This window comes from Ursus arctos, unplaced genomic scaffold, assembly GCF_023065955.2.
Source record: "Ursus arctos isolate Adak ecotype North America unplaced genomic scaffold, UrsArc2.0 scaffold_19, whole genome shotgun sequence".
Lineage (NCBI taxonomy): Eukaryota > Metazoa > Chordata > Mammalia > Carnivora > Ursidae > Ursus > Ursus arctos.
Window position 1 is genome coordinate 37730521 of NW_026622863.1, and position 13745 is coordinate 37744265.

The 13745-nt window shown below is 52.2% G+C and overlaps 1 protein-coding gene across 2 annotated transcripts in view; it reads right to left on the bottom strand.

Moving 5' to 3' along the window:
- Positions 1-3689: 3689 nt before the first annotated feature.
- The window catches only part of TSHZ3 (teashirt zinc finger homeobox 3), a 70548-nt gene continuing 60492 nt past the window's right edge, over positions 3690-13745 (bottom strand). The window contains exon 3 of one of the 2 annotated variants that reach the window (XM_026484252.4): positions 3690-8528. In XM_026484252.4, the coding sequence (XP_026340037.1) occupies positions 5323-8528 (3206 nt within the window). In that variant the 3' untranslated portion in view covers positions 3690-5322. The remainder of the gene's footprint in view (positions 8529-13745) is intronic. The other variant, XM_057314301.1, reaches the window with a different exon arrangement.

A 13745-nucleotide genomic window follows, 5' to 3' on the forward strand; every position in this document is an offset into this window, starting at 1 on the left:
CTCAGAAAGAGAAAAATGGTGCCTCTAAGTCCAGCAGCTTCTCCCTCCGGCTTGGAGAAACCCAGTGGAGTTCGAGGAAAACCAAGCACGTCCCTGGAAACAAGACCTTGTGTTGGATCGCTGCTCCGCACTGACACGGGAGGGGTCCAGCCCTCGGCTGCCACAACACCCGCCACACCGCGCACGCGAAGATGGGGTTTGTCAGAAAGGAGCTTTTCTTCCCAGAAGCTTTATGCTGAGACACAGAGCAGAAGCCTTCCCCAAAGGAGCGAGATTGTTCCCGAAGCTAACTATAGCATATTTTGCAAAGGCCAGCGCACCCTGAAATTGTGTGGGCACACGGGCATGAGTACCTTTTCCGCGGCTCCCGAGGTCAGCTGCAGGCTGAAAGGCATCGACTGGCATGGGGTCCCACGGGAAATGCATTTTCAGGTTTCCTTTTGCCACAGATTACACGTGCTTACTAATAAATCCCTAGGGAGAAAAAAGGTTAGTGTTTCTATTACCAAAAGAATAACTATCTGGCAGAGTAAAAATGGTAATTTCTCCATTAGCTAAAAGGATAATAGCTATTATTTTAAAGTTAAAGTATTTATTATTAAAGAGTGGCGCTGGGGTTTGTGTTTTCATTTTTATGATTGCTTCCTATAATACGAAGTGTATTGTTTTTGTGCTCAATAGTCGACAGAATAAAATGCCATTGCAATTTTCCAATTGCAAAAGAACTTCACAGATGAATTTGAAAAAATAAAATCATTTACTTTTTTTTTTTTCCTATTCGATGACTTAGAAATCTCTGGAGACAACAGTTTTAACACCGGATTTGCGAAAGGCAGCCTTTCTTCCCATCCGCTCCTGTCCTTCCCTCCTGTCAGGGTTCTGCTCTCAAGAAGGCACGCGGCTCTCCCCAGCACTAGGAATAGCTCATGGAGTCCCTTTCCTTTGCAGCATTTATTCGGTCACTAGGCCTTGGGGCACGGTCCGTGGTCAGGGCTTGGGGGCAGGGAAGTAGACCTAGCTGGAGTGGTCTGAAATTGAGAAAAGGAATCCTTCCAGGTTGGCAGAGACCACAGCCCTGAATACCCCTGGGGAGGCTCACACTTCCACCTGAGCAGAGCACCCTTGGGGGAGGCTCCTCTTTGGTGGCTATCAATATATATATATATATATATATATATATATATATATAAATTTTTTTTTTCCTTTTGCAGAATGAAAATAGAACGGAGATGCCAGGGAGATCTGGGTCCTCATCATAACCAACCCTCTCTAACTATGTACGGTTTTAGTTAATTATAGAATTCTTGCTGCCTAAAACTTAAAGATACATCACTGATATTTTTGCTAAATGTTGACTGCAGCGAATAGCTAAGATGTGGCATATTGATTTCTTGTTGTGAAGTGAGCTGTTCAAGCTCCATTTAAGATTTTCATCTTGCATGTAGCCCTGAGCACATCATAGCACCATAAATTAGTTAAATTGCACATTTATCACAAATGTTATTTTAAGATACTGTGTAAATGTGATGGCTAGAAGATATACAGTAGGACTGCAACAAGCCTGGGCTTGGGCGGGGTGAGGTCGGGGTCACCTACACACCTGTGATTAAAACCTCCCTCACTTGGCACCGTCCCTCCTCCTCCCAGGGCCCATTTAAAGACCTGACTGGGAGGCCCCATCCCTTCCCGTACTCGCATTCTCTACCAGCACCAACCGTAGGAAAGCCGGTTCACAACTACGGGAGATTCGGCACGTCCATTTAGATCTGCCAGTTTTATCTCCAGACCAGCGGGGTCATTCAGGGCTGGGAATGGAAGGCTCTTCCAGGCAGGGGCCCGCTCTCTGGCCAGGAGAGGGTTTGGTGACCTCTGGAACAAATGGCCCTACGTTTCCAAATGGGGTGAGCCCCTAGCCAGCTGTCCCCACCTCCTCCCAGGATGCGCGGTCTGGGGGACTGTCACTAGGCCAAATTAGGTTTGTGTTCTTGACTAGGGCCCTCAACTCCCGGTTGACTGTGTTTCCTCCCAAGATAACACTAATTTCTGGGCCCCGTTCTTGCGAGCATCCTTTCCTGGCTCCGAGCTCCAGGTGCCAAATGGGCAGTATCACCTGGTACCCACCTTGGCTCTAAACCCTCACTTCCACACCCAAAGTGAAAAGTCCTGAAGATAATCCTGGGGTGGGGTGAGGACGAGATGGGTGGAATGTAGGGTTCCTCTCCCAAACTGTAAAGTGGGGGCAGGAGGGGGACAGGCACCCTCACTTGCACAAATCCTATCTCCCTTCAAGCCACATGGGCCTGGTGGTGATGGAAGTGTTGTCAGTTTAATCTGTTAGACGCAGGACTTTGGATTCTAATAAACCGATGCTATATTTAACCTGTGAAAAATTCAAGAGTGGAAATCTGGGCTCCAGGATGTGAAGATGCGGGAGGCACGGGAGGGAGGGTGCTGTCCCCTGAGCGGGGTTCCAGGGGGAGCCGGTCCCCCCGGAGGAAGGCATCGTGCGCCACACTCCTCCCAGGTAAAGGCCCACGGGGCACACCCCTACTCAGAGAGGGGCCCAGGGCCACGGAGGAGATGAGGAAGGAGCCAGGCCCGCCGCCCAGAAGGGAAAGCCCGCTGCGCCCTGTCTGCAGGCGTAGAGCAATTGTGCGGCCAGATCACCAGGCGAGAGCAGAGCCAGCACAGCGCTCCCGATTTGCCAAAAACCCGTCTGAAACTCTAGTGAGGTTCTCTCTGAAAACCCGCAGAGACATGGATTGCCGAGAGAAAGTAGCGCAGACAGAAATTTTGGACTCATCTTGACAAAAGGGGTGGGGAGGAACGGGAAGAAACGTAGGCGTGTTGCCGAACATCTCTGAAAGGGTTTAATTTAAATTTTTAATAAAAGAGTATTTTTTTTAAGTTGAGGTGTTTTATGTATTACATGGATGTAATACATCTCTCATTTGTATAATTCTAGGTTAGGCGCTCCGATTCTGCATAACTGCAGGAGTAGTTTGAATGTAGTAATAAAGGTATTTTACAATTTTACATCATGTTCCCAGCGTTTTGTTGGCATGGCTAATAAAAGCTTGTGATTATCATATAAATGCTCTCCCCACTCCTCCCGTGTATGGGTTCAGTCCCCCCCCCCCCCGCCCCACCGCCACCCTGCCCCTCGTTATCTGGGCACAGCAGAGAGAGAACTCTGGTCCCGGAGCCCACCTTCCCAGCGTGGCTCTGTTTTCTGCTATGTGAAAAGCCCGAATCCACAGGAAGGAACCGCCCTGCACCGAGTCCGAGACTTCCCCACACCTGCCTCCTGCAGGGCTCGGGGCCCTGACGCCTCGCGCACGTCCAGAAGGGAGACCAGACCCCCGGCCCCCACGCGGGTCACCAGGGGTGACCCGAAGCCCCTCTCTCGAATAGTTTCCACCATCGCCTCCGCAGAGAGAAGCCAACCTCCCGCGAATGCCTTCCTTTCTTTAACGTTCTCTTCTCAGGGAAAATTCTGTCCACGCAGCCTCTGAGAAGAGGGCTCCCTGCTCTCCAAACGCCAAAGTTCACTAAAACTCCCCTGATTTACGGGCAGCTTCTGACTGCCAGCACCTGGCAGACACAGCAACCGACTCAGTCATAAACAGATCGCACACAATTTAATTTTAATGTGCTCGTTAGTCGTAGCACATTTCAGACAGAATTGTGAACGCAACACAAAATTATAGCAAAAAGACAATTTTAATGCTGCCGTAGAAAAAAGGGTTATATGAAGAGTCACATAATGGTGGTTCATTGTCAACAACAAAACAGGGCACAGAGTGCGTTACAATGTCTGTGCTGCGTACATGCCAATATTTTATACATAGGTTCTCGCATGGTGTCAGCTGTCAGTTACTTCTGCAAATTAACTGCCAAAAATGGAGAAGAACAGAATCACTTGGAGAGCCGGTAACCACGGGTTACCTTTCATAAGCCTAAAGATAAAGCTGCAGTGTGGGATCTAGGGAGAATAATTAGGAAGAACAAAACAGAAAGTTACCCATCGAAAGAAAAAGGCATCCTACAATATGGAAGAGCAACCGAGAGGGCTTATAAATAAGTGAAAGAGGTTGTATCACAGAATGCCTCGTGACTTTTAAGCAAAGTATTACAGTACGAACATTTTAAAGGCGTTATCAATGCTTAGGAGATACAGTACAACTTCTTTTTGTTGCTGTTGCTCTTTTTTTTTTTTCTTCTCAAATAGACTTAACCCTTTGAGCACTGAGTTTATTTTGCGCGTCCTTTGCCTTCTAATAAATGCCTTTAAAAATCATGTGCAAATAGTTATGATGCCTGCCATGGATGTCGTTTCCTGGCCTCGTGTATTCAGACTGCTCAAAACAAATGATAATACGATGTTAATAAATATGTATAATTTAAACATGAACCTCTATCACAATAGATGTACTGTATAGCAAAACAATCATACTTTGCTTTCACATAATGTTTCTGTATACTTTATAAATGCTATCTGTGGTATCTTCTGTATAATTTACAATGTTTGCATGTAAAAAAAAAAAAAACCCAAAACCCATAGACCTTAAAAAAAAAAAAAAAGAACAGAAAAAAGAAATATACACTATACATAGGCACGGCTTATGCCCGGAGCATAGCAGGTACATAAAACACTGTCGCTATAAATGCAGGAAAAAAGGTCATTTAAACCACGATCACATTTTTCATAAGAGAGTCTGAAATCTATACAATATATATACATCTATGTTTCAATGTGAAAATAATATTCTTTTAAATTTCAAGGCGTGTTATACCCCTGCAGACCTGCATAAATGGAGGTTCATATTATTAATTTTAACTAAGCTGGTAAGGAGTTTAAAAAACAGAGCTTCATACATTATTATTCTTTTATTTTATTTTTTAACCAAAGTAATGCAAAAGTGCTTCAAAGGACTCAGAGGGCTAAAGATGAAAGGGTGAGAAATGCCGGCACACTCGAGCCGCGTGGAAAAAGTGTGCCCGATTTCGTTATAAATGCTTAATTAAACTGTCTGTTAATGCATGCAGCTTGAAGCATCGGGGGGACGCTCACAACTAAATCCCATATACACAAAGTTCCAAACACTTACCACTGCGTTTTAACCTTCATATTTTACCAGTAACAACAGCCGAGTATGCATCTCTATTAAACACTGTACAGTCATACAAAACAGTCCAGCCCAGAGTGGTTCTCCTCAGTTAAAAGAAGAACATGTGCCAAGAACAAGACAGAGGGGCCTTAAGGTGCCTGCAACAGTGTCCCTCAAAGCAAATGACAGTCATTCTACCCGAAAGCAAACGCTACTGCTTCTCTAACTCGGAAACGTACAGAAGGTGGTCTTCTGGGGACTTCCCGTGTGTTTTGCTAAGGTGAAGTTTAACCGCATGCTTGCTCGCAAAGGTCCGATTGCAGAGTTTGCACTGGTAGGAGGTCCCCAGGTCCTCCTCGGGGGAGGACGTCACCAACTTTTCTGAGGGCGACTTGGTTTGTGCTATTTGAGTATTAATCTGTTCGGTGGACAGTTTGGACAAGTCCCGTAGCCGGAAGCCCAGGTGTGACTCGAGGTGACTGACGTACGTGGAAGGAGTCCTGATTTGTGACGCACAGTCGTTACAAAAGAACACGGGGTGGCCGGTGTCCAAGTTTTTGAGGAACTTTGTTCCACCTGTCCTTCGCAGCTGGTATTTCACGTTGGCCAGCCAGTGGCTGATGGTGGTCATGGAGAGCCCGGTGAACCTCGAGATGTGCATGCGCTCCTGGGGGCTCAGGTCTGACATGATGTACTTGCCCTCGGACGTCTGCCGGAGGCTTGCAGCAAACTGAGCCTGGAGAATCAGCAGGTGCTGGGGGTTCCAGTTTGACTGGCGGCCCTTCCTCTTCTGCGCGGGCGTCGCCTCCTCGGCCTCCTCCAGCGTGGCCCCGTCAATGTCAGACTTCTCGGAGATGCTGGAAGGAGTGGAGGACTTTGACGTGTGGCTCTCTGTCAAGTTCTTCAGCATATCGGATATATCTGACAAGGCATTCTCGCGTAGCGGCGAGTTGGACATGAATGATACGACGGCAGATGTCTTTGCGGTTGTCACCGTGGATGAGGAGGTTGCCGGGGATGTGGACGTGGGTGACAAAAGCACTGAACCCAAAGAGCAGCCCTTGTCACTCTTCCCTTTCGTCAAGTCTATGGGCTGGTCGTTGTTGACGTGGTAGAAATAGCGGTCGAGGTGGTCCGCTTTCTTGGACTGCAGGGGCGGCGGGGTGGCCACGGCCGCCTTCTCGGCCAAGCTATTGCTCATCTTGAAAAGCATGCTCATGGGGTCCAGGGCAGGCAGGGAGGGCTTGGCGGCCTTGCCCAGGTGAATGTTCATGACCGACTGGAGGGCACTCAGAGGGTTCACGAAAGGCTGTTCGGGCGGGTGGTCGGTGATGATGGCCGTGCTGCCGCTCAGGCCGCTGCTCATGGGCTTGGCCAGCTCCTTGCCGTTCTCCACCGGCTCGGCCGGGGGGCTCCCCTCCTTGCACCCGTCCCGCTGGGGGCTGGGGCTGCCCTCCTGGCTCTTGAAGCCGCCGTCGCTGGCCGCCTCCATCTTGATGGGCTCACTGACGTCGCTGCTGCATGGGGACGGAGTGGCTCGCTTCGGCGGGGACAGCTTGCCCTCGGGCTCCTTCATCTTCTCCTCCACCTTGGCGACTTTCTCCGTGACTTTCTTCACCAGCTCCTCCATGGCGTGGAAGTTGGTCTTGGGCATGGGCGAGGTCTGGCTGCTGGGCGGGGAGACCAGGGTCTGGTTTTTCGTGGGAGACACGATCTCGCTGTTGCCAAACATGGGCTTCAGGGGCGTGCTCTTCCCCGAGGAGCCCAGGGACAGCTTCATCATGTTGGGGAGCTGGTAGGCGGCGTGGATGCTGGGGTAGCCCCCCCAGCTGGGGGTGCCGTTCTGGGCCTTGTTGATGGCGGACGTCACTGTGTTTTCCAGGGACTTGAGGATATCCAGTCCCCCCTTGGGGCTCTCCTCTAGGTCGTTCTCAGTCAAATAGTGGTACTTGGAAGAGATGTCGTACTTCTCCTCTTCCTCGCAGGGCTTCTCCTTTTCCTTGGGCTTCTCGTCGGGGGCCACCTTGTCCTTGTCGACCTCCTTCTTGACCTCCACGCTCAGCTTCGGGGAGATGCTCGCGGGGGTGTTGGCGGGCGACGTGAAGGTGGTGGCAGCCAGGGGCACGGACTGCACCTTCTCGTCCAGCAGGGTGGTGATGGTGGGCGTGACGGGCGTCTCCATGATGGGCTTGCCCTTCTTCATGGCCGAGTTGGTGACCTTGATGAAGTGGCCGGTGACCATCATGTGGGCGGTGAGCTCCTGCAGCGTGTCGTGGGAGCTGCCACACTCCATGCACTTCAGGATCTGGGACTTCCGGGCTTCAAAGTGCCAGGCGTAGCTGGCCCCGTTCTGGTGGCCGTAGCGGTTATTTGGCGTGATGTAGGGGTTGGAGTTCTTCTGAAGCACGTCGTTGGTGTCCGCCATCGCAGCCTTGGGGGTCCCGCCCGTGGAATCCGGGGAGCTGGGCAGCTCCAGCTCCAGCGAAGCTTTCTTCCGCGCGGCGGGGAGGATTTTGGCTGCAACGGGAGTGACGGGTTCCTTCAGAGGCACTTTCTGGTAGTGTTTCGTTTTGATCATGTGGACGCTCAAGTCCTGCAGGGACTCGAACGAGTGGCCGCAGTACATGCACTTCAACACCTTCTGGGCGTCCTCCTTCCCCTCCATCTCCAGCAGGGAGCGCTTGCGCGGCTTGGACCAGCGCTTGGGATTGTTGTTGTCCGTCTCGTGGTTGTCGTCGCGGTAGTGGCCGGTCTCGTTCATGTGCACCGTCAGCTCCACCAGCGTGTCGTAGGCGGCGCTGCAGTCCTTGCAGCGGAACTTGCTGGCGCCCGTGAAGATGGAGCCATAGAGCTTGCTGCTCTGCCGGTACAGCTGCACGGTGCTGAAGAGGCTGGGCTCGGGCAGCACGCGGCTCTGGGACACCTGCTGCAGGGTCTTGGCCATGGCGCTCTGGTGCCAGTCGAAGCTCCCGCTGCCGCAGCTGCTGCTGCTGCTGGTGCTGCTGCTGCTGCTCCCGTTGTTCTTCTCGGACGACGGCTGGTGCAGGTTGAGGTGCAGGTTGGACCAGTAGGAGTTGGACAGGAAGTTGTTGTACACGGCCTTCATCTGCTCCAGGCTGTCCGACACGGTCGTGTCCTCCAGGGGCACCGCCGCCTCCTTGGCCTCCTCCTCATTCTTGATGGAGCCACTCTCGAAGTCGGCCATGCGGTCGCTGGTCTCGCTGATGTGCGACTCGCTGTCCATCTCGTGGCTGGAGAACTCAGCCGCCGGGGAGTTCTGGTAACTGGGGCAGGCCTTGCTGAGCTCCTTCTCGGGGCACAGGTACTTGGCCGAGGGCTCCCCATCTGCCGTGCTCTCCTCGGGGTCGATGTCTTCTTCGACCAGGGCGGCAGCCTTGAGCTCGTCGGACACATAGGCTGCGGGGACGGCAGGTGGGAAGGCGGGGCGGGCAGGACAGGAAGCACGGAGACGGGGACAGGGAGGGGAAGAAAGGAAGAAAGAAAGAAAGGAAAAGCGTTAGTAAGTGCTGGGCTTACCTAGAATATTTTCTCGACTCTCAGGAACACACAGCAAAGTAGACGGGCACGTGTATTTGTAAAATTAAATAGTTAAAATGTGGTGTTTCTTTGGAGCAAAAAAAAAAAATCTGCTCTTCAAACATAATTTGCCACCTTATTCTTCTCAAGGGGCAACAGCTTGAAATTAAAACTAAATTTGAAATTAATGAAGCACATTCTGGAGGTGGCATTCATTTCTAAAGTAATAAATTACTTGTATCAACCTCAGAGACAGCAGTTCCTGTCTGTCAATTAATATGTCTTCTGCTTCTCCTACCCCTAATGCATTTCTTAACAGACAGATTCACAATTTAAATTAAGCAAGCATTTTTTACTCATTACATTTTTGAGGCTCAATCTTTAATAAATATAAAGTACGAAAACATCAATAAAATTTTTACGAAGTAAAAAGAAAGTACATCAATTGCCATAAATTAAAAACAAGGTTTAGTGGATTTTTTTTTTTCTTTCTCTCTTTCTTCTGGAAAAGCAGGTCTCATGAAAAGCTTGCAGTAAGTTTTCCTACCAGGGGACTGGCACTGGTTTGTTCCAGATGGGAGAGGAGACCCTGACCCAGCCCTGGCCCCGTCCTCCGCGTGTATACTCAGCCGCTCTCTCAGCCACCTGCACACACACCATCCATGCAGAATTATGTCAGAACAAGTTCAGGAAAATTGGTATGCGGTGCTCATTCCTGCTGTATAAATATATACAAGACCTTCCAGTGGACCTTACAAATGTCAAAGTGTTTGCTCTTTAGACTACTTTGTCAATATTTACGCAGCATAAGCTTCATGGGCATCCAACAGGGATCTTGTCTTTCTGGAAGCAATGTGACTGGGGATGTAACTCCAGTGTGCACTTCCTGAGCAGGTGGAAGGCAGGGCTGAGCAGCCGGGGGCTTCTAGAACCGGCACAACCAGAGACTCAACGCCGGGAGAACAGTCGTATTAATGGAATACAGGGTTTTTGTTTTTTTGGTTTTTTGTGTGTTTTCATTTCTTTGCATCCAGTGACGCAGGTTGCTCCTTCCCGGACCTTGACCTTGCCTAGTTGGGCTGGTCTTGTGAACCATCAGGCATGGCCGGCCTTTTTAAGGCAGACAAAGGGGAAAAGGGACCACTTCCTGCCAGCTTCTCAGTATGTCTGCGTCAGAAGGCCAGGGGCTGAGTGCGTTTGGTGGCCGGGATGCTGCAGTGCTAACACTCTGGGGGGACCCACACAAAACCCAACTCTCAGAAAAGAAAAGGAAGCTTCATTCGTGGAATTTACTTCCAGAATTTTAAAGATTTGCCTCTTACCAATTTGACACCAGGAAAGAAACAAAAAACAAAAAACAAAAAAGCAAAAAACAAAAAAACAGTGAAAGGACTCAAATAAGATTCCTGGAAGACACAGAGACATTTCCCTTCCCTTGCTCTTCCATGCTGGTCAAGGGTCATTCTCTCCTGTTCCTAAATCCCCCTTTGAGCGCCAGGAATTCTAAGCCGAGGCAAGAGTGACACCCCAACACTGATGTAACTGGAGTTTGTGCCCCAGGGACACACCTGCGTGTGGGCCGCCGGCCCAGGGATACGCGGACAGCAAAGCGAAGGGCTGGGGTTTGAGCCACGGAATGTGCTCTACGGACCGGCCAAGGAGAGGGCCTCCACACAGGTCAGCTGACGTATGAGCAGCTGGGTGGGCCTCAAGTTTGAGGCCGTGCAACTTGGAGATGATGCGTGAGAATGGCAAGCAAGCTTCCCCCCGCCCCAGCCCGGGGCCAAAACGAATAGGAAAACAGTGTGCTGACCAGGGGACGCTCCTCTGCGGGTCACGGCGGGGAAGGTGAATGCCTTGCTTGGAAAAGGAATAGGATAAGAAAAAAGAAATAATATCTCCGTCTCTCCCGACAACCTTCCTCAGCCAGCAGCACATCCTGGAATGTGGCTCTCAAACTCCACGCGGGTTGGCAGATCTGGGGAGGGGGGGCCGGTAGAGTCACAGCTTGCCTGCAAGTGCCCCTGTGTTAGCATGAAAGTCTTGCATCCCGAGAATTTTCTCGGACCCGGGCAAACCCGGGCAGCCAGTCGCCCTAGCCAGGGACACACAGCATGAGCCGGTTCGAGCGTCCAGGGCGGGTCTGCATTCCTCTTGGAGAGGAGCTAGAATGGGGCGATGGGGATCTAACCAGACACAGCCCACCATCTGCAGAGACGCCCCAGGGGCCCAGATGCATTATGTTTCCATCCAAGGGCCTTCGTTCTGAACATGGAAGGGAGGAGGAAACCACTTGGCTTACATCCCTCCAGCTGAGACACAAGGAAAAGCCTGGCCCCGTGGAAACAGAGATACACCCCAGAGTCCCTTCTCCCCTGAAGGTGGCCCTCTGAGCCACAGCCTGCAACCGGAACCTGCACTCTGGGTACTTTGCTCTTATTATGGCTCCCACGGAACTAAGTCTGCAAGAGGCAACGATCCAGAAATGGCCCAGCTGAAGCAGCGATGGGAGGACACCGGGCAGCCAGAAGAAGCCAAGGCCAATGGCAGACACAAACGGGCCCACTATGGCACGTGGACCACCAGTTAAGAGAAAAATCTAGTGGCTCTGCCCGGCTACCTCCCACCCAGGAGCACGGGGCCCCCCGGGAAAGCCTCAGCACAGTGCTGGTTATGCAAGGGCTGTCTGGAGCACCCCCACAGGCACCTCACTGATCTGACTGGCTCCTGACCCCCGCGGGGCCCCCGATGCCCCCCGATGCCCTCCAATATGCTCTGTAAATCACCCAGCCCGATCAGAACGCCACCAGTCTGACGACTGAAGAGGAAATTAATATTGAAAGAAAAGTAAGGCCAACCTCCCTGGTGGGAACAGAATCCTGCTCTGAGGAAAATTAAAAAGCTTCGGTGCCAAGAGGTGCTGGGTCGTGGGGAGACCTGGCGTCACCCCACACACCACCGCTGGCCTTGTCACGGTTTCTGAGGCTCCCGGTGAGCCCTCTCGCACACGGCCGTGCCAGGGACCTCGCCATCTATTCAGACTGCCGCGTCCTTTCCAGACTCGGTGGGGAGGACTACCTCCCTAGGCTGAGCCTCGGCCTTCTGCCCATCGGTCCTTCCCTCCACGTTAAAATAAAGGCCAGAGCACGAACTGTGGGGCTCCGTCTCACAATCATGGCACTCCTCCCAGAGTACCACGGCCACTCTTGCCACTCAATGTGGTGAGGGAGGGGGAGGAGAAGGAGCGCTGGCCCATGGGGTTAAGAGAAGGAAAGAGGCATTCACTCCACAAAGTCGAACTGAGGACCCGCACATGCCCAGAGCGGGGGTGCACGCCGAGCGGTATATGGCACCTCCTTTCTATAGGCCTCAGTTTCCCCCTCCGTGTGAGACGGGGCATTGGCTCCTCCCCTGTCTCCTTCCTTGATTAATGACTTTTCTGAGTAAGGGGTAAACTGAGGTAGAAACAGGCTCGCTCCTCCAAGCGTGGGTTCCTCGTGAACGTGCTAAGCTGAGGTATTTCTCAGGCCTTTCTTCTCTGGACGAAGGAGCAAAATCCCTGGTCTCCTGGACCCTGGGACAGTTAATGTCCCAGTCAGGCAAGGAGGGGAGGGGAGACTGGGTGTCTCCAGTCAGTCAGAGGGGATTGTGGGATGTCAACTGGGGGGCAGGTAGGTTGGGTGAGAAGCTGGTCCCCATCCCCACCACGCTGGCCTTTAGGGGCCTCTCCTCCCTGAGAGCCAATGGCGGACACCATCCGCTATGTTCTTATCTGAATTCTCCAAGGCAAGGACCCCATTCCACATCGTCCCAGCTTTGCCCATAGGAGGTGAGCAACAGGTAGTCACCGTCTCCTCTGGAAAGAGAGTAGTTGGAGACTACATCCAGCAGCAAGAGGCTTGTTACCAGCCTTTGTAACAGGACCTGCCCTTCCTCCGGTTCCCCACCCGCCCTCTGCTCAGTGAGCGCCCCCCCTCCAGCCCCTCCCCTCTATTCTCCAGGAAGAAGCCACCCAATCCGATCCTTACATCCTTACTGATGCAGAAGCCAGTCGCTGCAACTCACACCCTCAGTGACTTCCCATCTGGCTTGGGAGGAAGCTCAAATTCCTCAAAGCAACCCCAGAGTCCTCCCCTGTCTTGGCCCTGCTTCCTCCCCAGCCCAGCAGCTTCTAGTGTGTGCCAAGAGGCCTCTCACTGTCCACTGTGCACCGCTGTGTCCTCTGCTGGAAACCCTAGGGCGGATGCAAGGGGAGCCAGTCTGCCCTTCCCCAGGCCACGGGTGAGAGGTAATGTCTGGGGGCTTCTCTGACCCCACCTTTTGTTCCCTTAGCGTCCTCTCCCTTCTTATGACAAGGCACACCACTGGAATCACTGGCTTATAGCCAGGTGTTCCAGGATGTTCGAACAGACTGTCAGCTTCATGTGGTCAGCAGCCCCTACCCCCCAGCGTCGGCTTATGACAACCTTACGTCTGGCACGCAGTAGCCACTCAACATATACCCGTGAAATGAAGGAATGAATGAATGAACGGACACCATGAATGAATCTCCTAATAGCTGCCCAGACATCTACATGGATCCAGGCTCCGGCCAGTCCCAGAGCGGAACAGATGTGCTGGGGTCTGATCCCAAGTCCTTCCGGGACCAGTTCCCCCTGTGTGTGACTACTTCATGGGGAAGCGCCTCTGGGACGGAAGGACAGGAGGACAGCCCCCACCCCTGAGGAAGAGAGGAGGTGGTCTCCCTGCCCTGGAGCCACGCAGGCGGTGCCCACCCCCTGAATGCGGCCCTCCAGGGATGCATTAGCCTGACTCTTCGCTCTTGAACAAATGAAACTGAAACTCTCCCGCAGGACCCAGCAGTGGGGGTGGGGGACTCTTATTCAAACCAAGTCAACAGCTGCAAAGACTCAAAGACACACGCGGGAGTGGAGGCCAGCGAGTGAGTAAGGGGCGGACGGGGGCCTTGTGTTTCATTTTTCCCCAAGTGGCTCAGTGGAAAAAGTTTCTCTCCAAGAGGTGAGCTCTTCCAGATCTGCGGCCACTGATTGGCTCTGTGCGTCCCCACTCTTGCTCCCCGCAACGGAGGGCAAGCGC